Raw genomic sequence first — 14,629 nt, forward strand, 5'->3', positions numbered from 1 at the left:
AATTTTATTTGATTAATTGCTTTATTTTATTAATAAAATGGTTTTCCGGCTGCGCCTTGGGTCTGTAAGCGCACGTTGGGGCAGATCAGGCAGAAGAGCGTCACGACAATCAATATAAATAATTCTTAATCAGTCAACCCGAAACCTGATATGACATTATAGAGGTAAAATTTTAATATGCACAGCAATTTGACACTATAAAAATTTTCTAAGTAAGAGGGACGTAATGCGCAACAAGTTAAAAATTTAATCTTTCTTTGAAGAAAATGTTTTATTTTAAACATGTCCAAACATTTTGTTTCCAAGAGTAAAAATATTAATATATTTTTCAAAACTAAAAAATGACAAGCAAACTCATTAAATTATAAAAAGAAAACAAATTGTTCTATCTCATTGTGGGTGCTCGAATAAGTGGGCTGCGTAGAATCTCACATTTTTCCAACAAAGTAATTTTATGATAATTGAAACATATTAAAATGCAATAAGGCACACATCAAGAATAAAGTATCATATAAAATAATAATATTACAACGACAAGAACAAATTAAGAACTAATTAATCTGCTTACCCCATACGGGTTCAAATCGTAATTTAAATATATATCAACACACGCTTAACGTGCCCTCGGCCAACAGCTTTACAATCACGAGTGGTGCGATAGCTGGAAAGGGGCATATGACTTATCAGAATTCACGTTAAAACTAACTTTTTTAGCACAAGGTTATAATCACTTCACTAATAAAGTAAAATACCTCAGACGTGAGATCGCTTTGCTATCTAGCCTAAACACTCATGTCGCATCGGCTGCTGCAGGGCTTGTGAATACGATAGCCGCTGCAGCGACTAGTGGGGAGCAAAAGTAACCCGCCGTGCAGGTTGCATACTCTGCACGGCGGTCCCCATAACATACACGGTCAATCCTGCTTTTATGTTTATTTCTTAACGCTTTATTTATTGTAAAGTACACAATAAGTTTGCCTCAAATTCTCTCGCCAGATATGGCTGACATATGTATTTCAAAGGGTTACTTGATTTATTGGGCTATATCAAGGCTAAAAAATAAGCGTAATTTTTGTATCTCGTGTAAAAAAAATCAATAATTTAATTTATTTTGGGAGCGAAAAATGAGAATAAGTGAAATTTTATACCAAATTTGCTCTTCTTGTACAAGCTCGCGTTGATTCATTCAAGAGTGGTACTGGTTTTTATTTTGCACCAGTTCAATCAATTTTTTTCGATTCTGATTCCCGTAGACCCTTTAGATTTGAAATAATTCTGTTTAAAAATTAAGTTTAGGAATTATTTGATCTCGAACAATTTTCCACTAAAAGTATTAATTAAAAAACACCAGTTTTAAAATATTTAAAACAAGAATAATCGACTAAAAATGCGACAGTTTCATATTTGGTAAAAATATATTGAATTCATTGGATTGGAAATTATCATTATCACTATCAAATGAAAATTTTGATACAAATATTTCCATTTTTAATTTGTTAATAAAAATTGAACGGAAGAATAACACAAATTTTTGCTTTTTCACCCGCACTATTGTGTCTCATACCATAGGTGATCGGTGCATGTAAGTGGGTCAAGGGTCACTTGAGGTGTCGAAAGGAGGCAGGAAGGAAAAATTCCTAAATTTCAATTTTCCTTTTTCAAATGTCCCTTTGGTCGCTATATATTTCAGTCTGCAGGCTTGCTGCCTGCTCGGTCTAGAGCGCAAGCACACGGACGCATGCGTACTAGCGACCCGTGTGCTAGGCTAGTGCCACACGAATCCACGGGTTAAATCAAATGGGAAATTGGGACCAATCAGCGACCTCCAAATTTAACAAGTAAAATCCCATAAGCATCAAGTGGCAGCTAAAGTCACTTAAAAGTGGTGGGAGAGCACGCGAATGTGACAGCGACTTCAATTTTTTAATTGTTTTGGTGCAATTATTGACTGGAAAAGCTGATTGCTGATTGAGAATAAACAAAAACAAGCACGTCTGTCTAAATTCTGAATTGAATATTATAAAAATATGGTGCACAAAGACATTTTGGTTAGGGAAATTGTCGTGGTCGTCGAGTTTAAAATGCGCACCGCGCTCGACAAACACCCAAATTTTTACTCTCCAATTGATTAAAATTAATTGTGACAAAAATGAAATTTGATTTTATTTGCTAAGCAAGTGAATATTTTACTATTTAAGTCAAAAAGTAGATCTCCAATAATAAAATTTGTGCGCTCTTCTTACTATCTAGTTTTGGATCTGGAATAAAGAAATCACTTTTACCTTATAAAATATTAACAAAATTAAAATAATTAAATTGCTAATATACTATATACTTTTGCTTTACAATTTGGTTGGGAGGTTGTTGTATACCATTTACGGTTTAAAAGGGTTTTTCCGGGTTTTTCCACGATATTGGCCACTGCCACTTGAGGTGTATCCAAATCCACCGATCGCCTATGTCTCATACAAGTTTCCATCACCGCTGTGCTCGGCCAACATGGAGAGATAGAGTGGGTTTCCCAGAATATCTTGATCTTTGAAGATTTTCCTGAATTGTTCGATTTCTTTTGGATTCTTTCGTGCAACGATCCGCAGAAAATCGATTTGCTTTGCTTCATCAAGGGGTTCAATCTCAACTACCGTCGTGTTTTTTATCCTCTCTTGAATGTGATGCACTTCGTGAGGCCTGGTCCCGATGAAGAGTGGAACTCTTGCATTATTCAATGCGATCAAAATTTTGATGATTTTCTCTCTTAAATCTGGGCACACTTTGTCAAATCCGTCGAGGAAAACAATGAGTTCTCTCTTCTTAATCCAGTTCGTGATGTCTTCATGGGAATTGCAAGTTGTCTTTGCGAGGAATTTGATTTCATTCACATTCAATGCAGGCATGTCAAATAGGTACCGATAGTGTTTTTTCAGTGGAATCAGCAGGATTTTAAACCCTCCATCGTGATTGGTGAGTTGGTGCGCCAGTTCTTTGAGAACGGTCGATTTGCCTGCACCAGCAACAGAGTTGAATAACCAAACAATGCTCGCGTCAGTGCTATCCCTCGCTACATAATTTGCTTCTAAGTCTCCGACGGGATTCAACTTTTGATTCTCAATCGAATTTTTGTTTTCCTCAAATAATTTGTTGGCCATTACCAATAATGTATCAAAATCGATCTTTTCCCCAGTAAGAGATTTCGTTGAATCCATTTGGTCACGAGGTGCCCATTTAACCAATAATTTGGGTTTTACAAATGCTCTTGGCCAATGAGAAAAATTGACGAGATACTGCAAAGTAGAGTTGAGAAGAACCGCATCTTCTCTTTTGGACTCACGAGTTAGCAGAGGCTTCAGATGTTCTTTCAGGATTTTCTCATCGATTTTTCCAAAGAGTTCAATCAACTTCTCTAACGCATCTGGGAAACAAGTTTTCAAATATGTTCACCTGAATAAAAATACGTTCTCTTTGGACCTACCTTCGTATTTTAAAATCAATGTTAGCCAGCCAATATGGTTTGTAGCAGAGACTTGTAAATCTTTCAGGTCTACAAGGATCTAAATTAAAAGATATGTATCAGTGTCATCTTTTATAGCAGTTGGAGTAGAGCTTACACTGTCTGTCTGTGGTGCTTCCACGTCAGCAAAGGTCTGAATTTTAGGCTTTCCTATCAGTTTCTTGTCGTTAGGGTCGGCCAAACTGAGTAGGTTTTTCATGTAGCCTACGTCTGGTTCCAACATTAACTCTGTAAAACCATGTTTAAAGCACATTCAATCTCTTCATTGATTCATCTTTTAATTAAAATCTCGAATAATATATCACTTACAAGAGAGCGCACGATTTCACCCAAAAATATGCTAAAATCACAAGTTTTGCCTCCATCCAAAGGAGCAACTTTCCCGTTTTGAGTTATCTTTTTACGTTGGAGGACTAAGGACGTTCTCATCGATTGGCGGAGGCATAGGTTTTTATGATTGGACATTCTGACCGTATATAGTAGTAATCCGAAACGTAAAAATTCATCTCGTTTCAATTGCACGCATAAATCTCGCTGACCCCCCAAAACGGAAAAATCGCGATCAAGGAAGGAAATATTTTTTGAACCATCATTATTTGCAATGATTAACAGAAAACATTATTTGCTGGTCAAATGGTCGACGTATTACTCGGTCTTTTAAAAATTTACTGAAATTTGTACCTGTTGAAACAGTCTGGTCGGTATTTCCAATATCCGTCGATCTTTTATTCTTTTCTGTATTGTACAGCGGACCTGTCTCGGGTGAATTAATATCAGTCCCCCTCTTCCTATTCTTTTTCCTGCAGACAAAATCACAGTGTCAATAAACAATTGATTCGGACTTTCATCGACTACTCTCTGCATACAATTTTGTTTGCATGACAATGTGTATTAAGTGCACTGCTTCTATGAAATAGACTTCTAAAGTTCCTAAATAAATGTTTTTTCTCTAAAAATGAAATGATTTGTTTCATGCCTTTGGCAATTTAAAATTAAAAAGCTATCCACTCACCTGCTGCAATTGCTTCCACAGCATAATTGATTCCTCTTTAGTTTCGGAACGGCATGCAATTTTCCCTTGCAACGGAAACATATGCAGAGAGCGAATAATGTGATGGACACTAGGGCGGAAGTCATCAGCCAGGTGATTATTTTTTCTATTGCGACAGCTGGATCTGCCTCAGTTGCCAATTCCGGTGGAATCTCAGTGAATCCACTGTTATTTTTCCCTATGTCCTGGTGGATCGGCACTTGGGGTGGAGCTCTCACATAAGAGCCCTGCCTGTAGATTAGTGTCAGTTCCTCCGGGCAGTAGCCTGGTATCAAACAGAAGGTGACGAGAAAATCAAATATTTATAAAAAAAATAATGTGAAACAAACCAAAAATATAAATAAATTTAAAGGCATTACTCAAATCGCTTTTGCAGTTGATTTGGAAACTGAACGAGCCATCGTTAATAGATCCAGTATGCTGAATGTTGCAATTACACACTTTTTCAAAATCGATAGACGCTTGTGGATTGAAGTTTTTGCACTGTACGCCTTCACTTGTTGCGTTGTATTTGCAGAAGTCGTAAAGAAATTCCTTTGCTGCAAAAAGAATTAATTGTTAGCTATATAGTACCAGAGAGCAGGTGTACCAGAGAAAGTTGGTGCTGTTTATATATCTTTTGGCAAATTTTATCGATTTCACTAACCGCATGGCAGGAATTTAATGTTAAATAAACGTTATAAACTTCTTCTGGATTGAATTTCAACCTGTATTCACAAATCTTTGATTTTAGATACTTACAACCACCGCCAAACAGAAATTCCCAGTGGTCGACAGAATTATCTTCAAACCTAATTTCGGTTAAACTTCCTTTCGTGCCTGGAATACAGGTCAGGATGTATAAAGTAATGACGAGCATTATCTGTTTCCATATCCATCTCCTCTTCTTTGACTCGTTTTCCGTCATGGAGAAGAGTTATCTGCGAAAGCCCTTACAATTAGTGCCTAGAAGTTGAAGCGGCCTAGGACGTAGGGCGAGTCTGGGGGACTTGGGGTTCAACAATGCTAATCGGCACTCCGAAGACGACTCCGTGGAGTCGACCGGTCGCGCGAACTAAAGTCGGGGACTCTCTTGTTATCGGCATCTACCGGATCAACGGTAAGACGAACAGCAGGGCTTTACAGGGGAAACCGCAGGTCGGTTTCTCACTTGCCGATACCAAGATCGCGTTAAAGGTGGATGAGTAAAACTCTAACAGGCTTGCTGCATTGCTCCTGCTCTGACCTACTCACTTGAGTGATCGGGAAGCGAATATCATAATGACTTAGTCGGGGGCAGGCGCGCTTTATTTATACTGTAACTCCCTACTCCTAATTTACATACATACATATTATGACATGTTACAACTTGCATGGCGTTGGCCGTCTCAAAGTCGCTAATTCATGGCGCCAGTGGTTACTTTTCCGCTACAGTTCAAGGCTTAACCCCGCTACTATGCATCGAAGGAAACCGAAAATTAGTCGAGCCATCGTGGTAGAATCGTCAACAAAGATTTTTTTACCATCCCGATTCTACGGTGGTTGGCTAAGCTGATTTTTAGTTGTAGTACATAAAAAAGAAATTGATATGACTGCGGGCCGTTGTTGGTCAAGTCGGCGTTGCAGTCGGCTCTTCCCCCACCTTCACTGAGATCTTCTGATGTTGCTGAACGCTGTTCACAGTCCACTATACAGGGAGCCTTTTCTCTTCCAGAGACCTTTACTGACTCAGGCTCCTCCTCAAATGTCGGATGAACCTTAAGAGTAATCCGAGGCTTTCTTAAAACCCTCGGCATCTCCTCCCCCTTTACGGAGAGCTAAAAGCTGAACGCTGGAGCTGGACCATCTGCATGTGCACTACAGATAAATTTATGAAGCCACCCGCGGAGTTTTTGGTGTCAATCGAACGACCACGAGTTGTTTTATAACATAACTTGGAACCCGAGCCTGATAACAAAAGCGCTTTCGAGAATTCCGCCACTGAAATCTGCCTATATATCGCTGCGCTCTCTGACGACAGCGACGATCGCACGCCAGCGCCAGTGGCTGTCGGCCAAGGAAGCATCACCATATGGCAACCAGACAACAAGTGGCGTAAGCGAGCGATCTCCTCTACCTTAGACTTTTCATTTTGAGGAAAGTAAGTCGGACGAGATAAATTTGTAAGTGCTGGCCTTGGAATTTGTCATCAGCTCGTGACAACGCCACATAGGAAAGTTTAACAGTTGCTGCGCCTCTAGTTTAAACGCAACGAGATAACTTATCTAACTGTTAAGGTTCATTGGCAATATAATAAGTTACAAGCGCTTTACGCTTCGGGTCCTTTTCGGGGGCCAATTTCGAACCCACTCATAGCACCGTGAGTGCCCGCCGGCGCCGGAAAAATTGAAAAATCCCGCTCGGGGAATGATCTGAGGGTGGTCTAACCCTGAAAAAGGTCGCCAGGGTGGGGCGGGGTTTGGGGCTCGGCAAGACGCTTACAGGGAGGAGTCGTGGGCTTGGGCCGTCATCCCTCGCCCCGTCGAATTGTTAGACCGAAAAAACTGAGGCGGCTTGGTTGAGATAGTGGTAAATATATAATAAAAATTAAAAGGGATCGTAACGAGGGCTGACTTTTCACTATGCAGTTCTGAATGAATCGTGTAATTTGTAAAAACGTGGCGCAGCTGCACCGCGAAGCTGAAGACCGCTAATCTCTTCGCTGAAAAGTGCTTCGCCACACGGCAAAATAAGTGTTGGCGGCGCCGCGCGGTGCCGCAGAGTGCATCGCCGCACTGTGCTTCTCACGAATGAGAGGTAGTGGCGGGCCGGAAGCCTTCCGGGCCCGCATGCAGGCCCCTCCCCCCAAATAAAATAATGTAGCAGTTCCCGCTTATTTAGCGTTGATTAAGTTTGTACTAATCTCGACCTATAGATATCGCTATTCTTTATGATAAGCTTTCCTCCTTCAATCTGTATAATTTACCTTCACTGACCGCTCACCTTCGCACGCATACGGTCATGTCGCATTTACCTCTCCAGCCGGGAGTATAATGTCGTGCGCATATTTGACGCTTGTAATAACAATAACTTATAGACCCGAAGATAATACCGGGATAAGCATTGTATTTAACTGTGAGAATGATTGATATTCTCGACTCGCATATTGATGCGTATATTAATTGTTTATATATTGACTTTCCTTTGAGATTTTATTGTGATTATTTATTATATAATATTTACAGTCTTAATTATGGATTAAATAATTAATTAAATTAAATTAAAGACTACAAAGAAACTAGATGCATTTCCGTTTGGCTCGAACCCGGTATCCCACAATAATGAATGTCCAAAAACCACGTTTTTGTACATTCAAACCCTTATATCTCGGCATCTATCAAAGCTGCAGCCCAAAACCGGTGTTCGTCGTACTCGTCGTAAATTTCTTTGGGTTATTGGCTAGTTTTCAACCCCCATCACCCCCTCCAACCCTCGACCCCCTAAAAACGTTGCAAAAAGGCCCACTTTGGTTTTATTTTTTTTAAATTCTCCCATGGCAGGGATCCGGTCTCGCGCACCTGAAAACTCGTTTGTGGGCCACCCTGCGTCGACCACCCGGGTTTCACCCTGATCCGCCCCCGTTTCGTGATTTTTTTCCCAGTGGCATAGGGTGGCAACTTGCAAACGGGGCGCCCCCTTGGGCCGGCGGCGCTAAACCTCGCGGGATTGGACTAACCACGACCCCCGCCCCCATCCCGCCCCTTTCGTCACCCCCCCCCCCTGTCGAAGCAGGGGGTGGGGGGTGGATAACGCATTGTTTACAAATAATTCAGACCCGGCAAGTAGTTAATAAGAGTATGCTGGAAAACTTACAAAAACTGCGGAGTGAGACAGGTGTACCTTGATCCGTTTTTCCTTCTAGTTTAGCGCTCACTTGCGTATTATGTACGGGTTCATCCGTGTCTCTCTTTTGCTATCATCGTCGAAATATGAGGTAAAACTTAGAGGTGTAGATTAGATTAGCGGCGCTGGTGATTTATCTTTCGCGAGCAAGCGAGCGCAGAAATAAGTTTCCACCGTTTCCACCAGATGCCACCAGAAAAATTAATCTTGTGTCACGAAAAATGAGCAGCAGCAAAAAGTGGCCTTGCCTTTCGGGGATCTGCGTTGAGTTGTGCGAGAATAAAGCTAAACAGTCACGCTCCTCGCAGACGTGCAAATTACTTGTGGTTAACTCGAACTAATTCGTTGGCAACAAATAATAAAATCGAGGCTGAAAAAACCTTAAGTGTTGTTTAAATTTTCTAATTAAATCAATTATTATCATCTCATTGTCAGTAGTCTTTTTTAAAATGACGCGACTGACACGCAACTGCTACCTCTTCCATAGAATTAAACGTGGTTTTCGCGCCTGAAGTGTTCGAATTTAAAGATTTCGCAATTCTTATCAAGCAGCAGAAGATAAACTCTGGCAATTGCTACGCAATGGCAGGAGGCAGCACCTCCCTCAACCGCACTGTTTTTCTTCTTTGGGGCCAGCAGAGCAGCTGATTAAACCCGTGTCTGTGTTTATCTCACGAATTGCGCAGATTTGGCACGTTTCGCACAGGATTGGCGGGGATGCAGCGGCTGTTGCACTCGTTGCTTAAAATTGCATGATTCGTGCTTATTTGATAGTCTCGCAATTAATTGAGAGGCTCAGAAAAAATAGAACTCGTCCAAATCTCGCCACACCACATGTTGATGCATTTATCACCGGGGTCCGGGTCCGGATTGCGATCTGTGTTGTTTCCCGCCGGTCAGAAGTCAATTATGACGTCGAAATAATGGAGGCCATTCAGGAGACAGTCCAGCGGCCAATCAGAAGCGTTAAAAAGGGGCTTGTCGACCTAATAATTTCATTCGCGTGTATTTCGATACCTTTCCATTCGCACCTGAGACTTAAGTAAGTTATTCAAGTAATGCCTTTTCCGCTGAGTCTTGAGACACGAAAGAGGCAACATTATTCACAAGATATATTGCCAATCGATTAATCTTAAAACTCCACCGGCCGACGTGGAACCGACGAGCAGGATTGCAGGACAATATTATTTTTTTTTATTAAATTTTAAATACGCAATACGAGCAGAATTTTGCTAACTTCTGCATTTCTGGCGTTTGGTGTCCAGCGGTGATCGAACGGCTAGATTTAGAGAAATTTTAATAACATTATTTAAACCAAAATTGTTGGTTGAAAATGTATTAAATGCTCTATTTTTGGCAAGATAAACCGACTAAAGTGCGCAGCGATTTCTATCCGACTGCTGAGGCTCCTAACGAGGCACGGAGGCGCACACATTGCCAACGCAGGTTTGCCAAGATAACTTCAATGACGCCGAGCCGTCCCTCAAACTCATCGTCGTGGCAAATGCTTCTCTCGCGATACGTTGTGAACTTAAAAGCGGTCGAGACTTAGAAAATAAACTTCAATTCTTCTGTGGCTAGCAAAAGGCGAAAAGAGGGGCTACTGGAAGGCTGAGGCGCAGCAGTGATGCTGTTTGACAATCAATATAAAGAAGGAGAGCATTTTTTTCATTCTTAATCAGTCAGCCCGAAATCTAAAATGACATTATACTGTGGTGCTCGCCGCTCGATGGCGCGCGCGTCTGATTCCGCGTGAACTTCCCCCACATTAACTTCCGTTCGAGGCGTTCGCCAGCCATTACTCGAGCGAACGCCAAACAAAGCTCACGCTCGTTATTCGACATTCGACTCGGTGCCAGCAATAAACCCTTCACGCAAGGGGTAAGCGATCTACTGTTTTTTTCCCAAAACATTCTTCATTATGTAAACAATCTTTCCTGCGTTAAATATGTTTTAACCCATCTGCAAATAACTCGATTATTGCAGTTATAACTCCCAACTAAATTCTCGAGTGTACCCTCCTGATTCTTTTTATCGCAAGAGCCAAGCTCTTCTCTCGTGTTTAGTTTATATCCATGCAATAAAATCCTGTTCATCTTTCTAAACAAATACTTAACTCATAACCGCCATACAATTCTTCAATTCACTTTTGTAATTTATTGTATATTTAATTTCCAGTTCTGTATGTACGCGCCAAACGTGAATATACGAGTTCTACAAACACGCCGTGTTTTTCTTCTCTAACATCAATCCCTCTGCAACCTAAATTACTCGAGCATCATAGGAGTTAGGCTCCTATAATACCTTCCACGCAAAAGGTAAAATTTTAATATTTACAGAACTTTCGCACAATAATAATTTTCTAAGAGGTATACGGGTATGATACGCAACATGTTTCTTTGAAGAAAATGTTTTATTTTAAACATGCCCAAACATCTTAATTCCATGAGTCAAAAATATTAACATGGTTTATCAAAACTAAAAATAACATAACACGACCCTCAAATTATTTAAAGATGACAAATTATTGAATCAAATGGTCAAGACTGATTAGATGTTTATTTCTTAATGCTTTATATTATAATAGTACAGAATAAGTTTGCCTCAAATTCTCTCGACAAATATGGCTGACATATTTCAAAGGGTTGCGTGATTTATTGGGATGCACCAAGGCTTAAAAAAGGCCTATGGTTACTTGTCTGCGTTTACATGTCCAGCTATTTCAGATTCGGATTGTCCTAGATCCGCTGCCCCCTCAGGTCGTTTGTGTGAATCATCTGGAATAAATGAAAATAAGCCATAATTTCCTCCCAACTCTAATAAAAGTTAAATGCCGGAGATAAAAATCTTTTTATGATCGCATATAAGAGAAATAAGTCTCTCGTCATTCTCCGAGACCCTATCGGTTCTATAAGCAAACTTTCCCGTTTTGAGCTATCCTTTTTCGGTGAAGGACTAAGGACGTTCTCATTGGTTGGCGGAGGTAAAGATTTTTATGGTTGGCCAATCTGACCGTGATAATCCGCAACGCAAAAATTGATCTCGTTTCAACTGGGCGCATAACACTCGCTGACCGACTCAAAACGGGGAAATCGCGATCAAGAAAGGAAATATTTTTTAAACAATCATTTGCAATGGTTAACAGAAAACATAATTTGCTGGTCAAATATTCGACGTATTTCTCGGTCTTTTTAATATTTACGTACCTGTTGAAATAACAGTTTGGTCGTTATTTCCAATATCTGTACACTTGATTTCCGCCGATCCTTTATTCTTTTCTGGATTGGACAGCAGACCTGTCTCAATATCTTTCACCCTCGCCCTATTCTTTTTCCTGCAGACACAATCACAGTGTGAATAATTCTTCTGAAATAGACTTCCATATTTTATAAATAAATATTTTTTCTCTAAAAATAAAATGTTTGGTTTTGTGCCTTTAGCAATTAAAATATTTATAAGCTATCTACTCACTTGCTGCAATTGACTCCAGAGTATGAACCTGATTGAGGCCTCTTTGGTTTCAAAAAGACGTTGAATTTTTCTTTGCATATGTGTAATATGAAAGTTATCAAGAGAACGTTGAAAACGAAGGAAATTATGAAAGGTATCAGCCAGTCGTATCCATTCCTTGCGATATCTGGATCTGCCTCATTTGCCAATTCCACTGGAATCCCAGTGGATCCACTGTTATTTTTCCCTATGCCGTCGTGGATTGGCACCTGGGTTGGAGCCCTCGCAAAGGAGCCCTGCTTGTAGATCAGTGTGAGTTCCTCAGGACAGTAGCCTGAAGTTAAACCAAAAGTTACAAGGACATTTAATACATATACAAAAAATTGTGAAAAAAACAGCAAATACAAATAAATTTAAAGGCATTACTTAAATCGCTTTTGCAGCTGAGGGCGAAACTAAACGAGCCACCGTTACTAGTTCCATTATGCTGTATGGTGCAATTACACACTTTTTCAAAATCTACAGACATTTGTGGGACGAAATTTTTGCACTGCGTGCCTTCACTTGTTCCGTTGTACTTGCAGAAGTCGTAAAGAAATTCCTTTGCTATAAAATGAATTAACTTTAAGCCGTAGTACCAGAGCCGGAAAACCAGAGAAAGTTGGTGCTATATATATATATATATATATATATATTGTATATATATTGGCAAATTTGATAGATTTCACTAACCACATAACAGGAATTTAATGTTAAATAAACGTTATAAACTTCCTCTGGTTTGAATTGCAACCTAGTTTTACAAATCTTTAATTTTATATACTTACAACTAGCACCAAACAGAAATTCCCAGTGGTCGACTGACCTATTTGCAAACTCAATGCTGGAGGAACTTCCTTTCGTGCTTGGAATGCAGATCAGGATGCATAAATAAATTGCGAGCATGTTCGGTTTCAGAATCCATCTCCTCTTCCGATACTCGTATTCCGCCATGGCGACTGCTGCAAAATCCCGTACAATTAAGTGCCTAGAAGTCGCAAATTCATGGCGCCAGTAGTTAATTTTCCGATACAGTTCATACATACATCGCGGTAGAATCATCAGCAAAGATTTTTTATTTATTATCACGATTCTACGGCTAATTAAAGAAAGAAATGCGAAACCTTCCCTGGCTTCCCTTCACTTGAGCGTTCTATATGCGAGGCGAAATATTCCAGATTTCATTACCTCCCACGAATTGAACACTTAGCTAAGGAAGGCTAATATAATCAGTATTTTGTCAATGCCCTTTTTGGATGACCTATTGAATCAGAGAAATAAGAATTATTTAAATATTTGAATCAGAGTTGGCAAATGGCCGTTGACAACAGAGAGAGCACGCATCTGCCGACTTGCTCGTCAGTTACTATACAATAGCAAAAATCCTCCTGTGCATATTTTTAAATTAAGACAATTTATTTTTGCAATTTTCCAGGCCTAAGAAAATCAGAGATCAACTTTCTACAATATGTAACAAGCGCTTCAAACGCTTGGCACAGCGCGCGCGTGTGGACGGGCCGCTCCGCGGTGGCGTTGGAAAAATCGCGAAAAGTGGCTGAGGTCAGGGTAGGGTTATAACTCTCGTTTAAAAGCGACGCAATAACATTATCGAAATGTTCGACTTTCCTATGTGGTGATGTCACGAGCTGATCATAAATTCCAAGGCCAGCATTTGAAACTTGTTATCTCAGTCGAGCACTTTTGTGAGTAACCCTTTTCTCGATTTGAAAAGTCTAACTATAATGGACCAGTTGTATAAACCCATAGTGTTAGAAGCCACCACCAGATGGCGCCATCGTATGCTTTCGTAATAAATTTAATTTAACCTCCACTGCGATTTCAGACTCAATCCTGCCAATGTGGGTTTTTCACTTAATTTGATTTCTTTTGACGTGCTGAAAACTAAAATCAGTCCGGCCATTCGCCGTAGAAATGTTGGAACAGATTTTTTTGTTAAAAAAAAATAATAAAAAAAATGTTTTTACGATTTTACGGCGATTGGCTAACTAGGACTGGCGGACACCGCCATTTTTACAGACGGGAAACTTTTCCCCTCTCTCGTCTATACGGCGCTCGCATTCAAACGCCGTATAGGCGAGAGAGAGGGGAAAAGTATCCCGTCTGTAAAAATGGCGGTGTCCGCCAGTCCTCATTATGCTGTCCTTAGACTCCTTAGTGCTTATAGGAGAGTGTGCGGGTGACGCTGACCAATGGGCATGTGGCCTGCGCACTGCGCCTTCCCTATCTCTTCCCGTGTAAAAATTAGCGATACAGCTAAATTTATGAAACCACCCGCGGAGTTTTTGGTGTCAATCGAACGTGCACGAGTTGTTTTATAACATAATTAGGAACCCGAGCCTGAAAACAAAAGCGCTTTCGAGAATTACGCCGAGGAAATCTGCCTATATCGCTGCGCGCTCCGACAGCGACGATCGCACGCCAGCCGCCAGCGCCAGCGGCTGTCGGCGAAGCAAGCATCACCATGGCAACCAGACAACAAGTGGCGTCACCGAGTGATCTGATTGGTCGGCCGTCAGGCATAGCTGCTTGGGAAAGAAGCCTGTGCCTGTGAGCCGAGCAATGAGATCGCTCGGTGACGTCACTCTTGTTGTCTGGTTGCCATGGGGATGCGTGCTTCGCCGACAGCCGCTGGCGCTGGCGTGCGATCGTCGCTGTCGGAGCGCGCAGCGATATAGGCAGATTTCCTCGGCGTAATTCTC

The 14,629-nt window shown here is 40.8% G+C and overlaps 2 protein-coding genes across 2 annotated transcripts; both read right to left on the reverse strand.

Moving 5' to 3' along the window:
* Window positions 1–262: 262 nt before the first annotated feature.
* On the reverse strand, window positions 263–6,334 carry LOC135943872 (uncharacterized). Its single transcript, XM_065490538.1, has 6 exons — window positions 6,181–6,334; window positions 4,521–4,824; window positions 4,190–4,308; window positions 3,606–3,736; window positions 3,470–3,548; window positions 263–3,409 (listed from the first exon to the last, which is right to left on the reverse strand). Exons 1-6 carry the CDS (start codon window positions 6,332–6,334, stop codon window positions 2,457–2,459), a joined length of 1,740 nt encoding a protein of 579 aa, XP_065346610.1. The 3' UTR covers window positions 263–2,456.
* A 4,490-nt stretch (window positions 6,335–10,824) lies between these two features.
* Window positions 10,825–12,863, reverse strand: LOC135943873 (uncharacterized). The gene is made up of 5 exons (XM_065490539.1): window positions 12,698–12,863; window positions 12,297–12,476; window positions 11,892–12,204; window positions 11,627–11,754; window positions 10,825–11,197 (listed from the first exon to the last, which is right to left on the reverse strand). The coding sequence occupies exons 1-5, from the start codon at window positions 12,861–12,863 to the stop codon at window positions 11,112–11,114; spliced, it is 873 nt and encodes a 290-aa protein (XP_065346611.1). The 3' UTR covers window positions 10,825–11,111.
* Between the last annotated feature and the right edge of the window lie 1,766 nt (window positions 12,864–14,629).

The sequence above is a fragment of the Cloeon dipterum genome, chromosome 4, assembly GCF_949628265.1.
Source record: "Cloeon dipterum chromosome 4, ieCloDipt1.1, whole genome shotgun sequence".
Lineage (NCBI taxonomy): Eukaryota > Metazoa > Arthropoda > Insecta > Ephemeroptera > Baetidae > Cloeon > Cloeon dipterum.

What these genes read in the sequence shown, in the direction of transcription:
- LOC135943872 (XM_065490538.1), bottom strand. Translation starts at nt 6,334, where the DNA reads ATGCCGAGGGTTTTAAGAAAGCCTCGGATTACTCTTAAGGTTCATCCG. An exon ending in TGTGGAAGCAATTGCAGCAG is followed by an intron (nt 4,309 to 4,520) that starts GTGAGTGGATAG and finishes TTTTGTCTGCAG; the next exon opens with GAAAAAGAATAGGAAGAGGG. An exon ending in ATTGATTTTAAAATACGAAG is followed by an intron (nt 3,410 to 3,469) that starts GTAGGTCCAAAG and finishes CTTGTTTCCCAG; the next exon opens with ATGCGTTAGAGAAGTTGATT.
- LOC135943873 (XM_065490539.1), bottom strand. Translation starts at nt 12,863, where the DNA reads ATGGCGGAATACGAGTATCGGAAGAGGAGATGGATTCTGAAACCGAAC. An exon ending in CAGCTGCAAAAGCGATTTAA is followed by an intron (nt 12,205 to 12,296) that starts GTAATGCCTTTA and finishes GTTTAACTTCAG; the next exon opens with GCTACTGTCCTGAGGAACTC. An exon ending in TCTGGAGTCAATTGCAGCAA is followed by an intron (nt 11,755 to 11,891) that starts GTGAGTAGATAG and finishes TTGTGTCTGCAG; the next exon opens with GAAAAAGAATAGGGCGAGGG.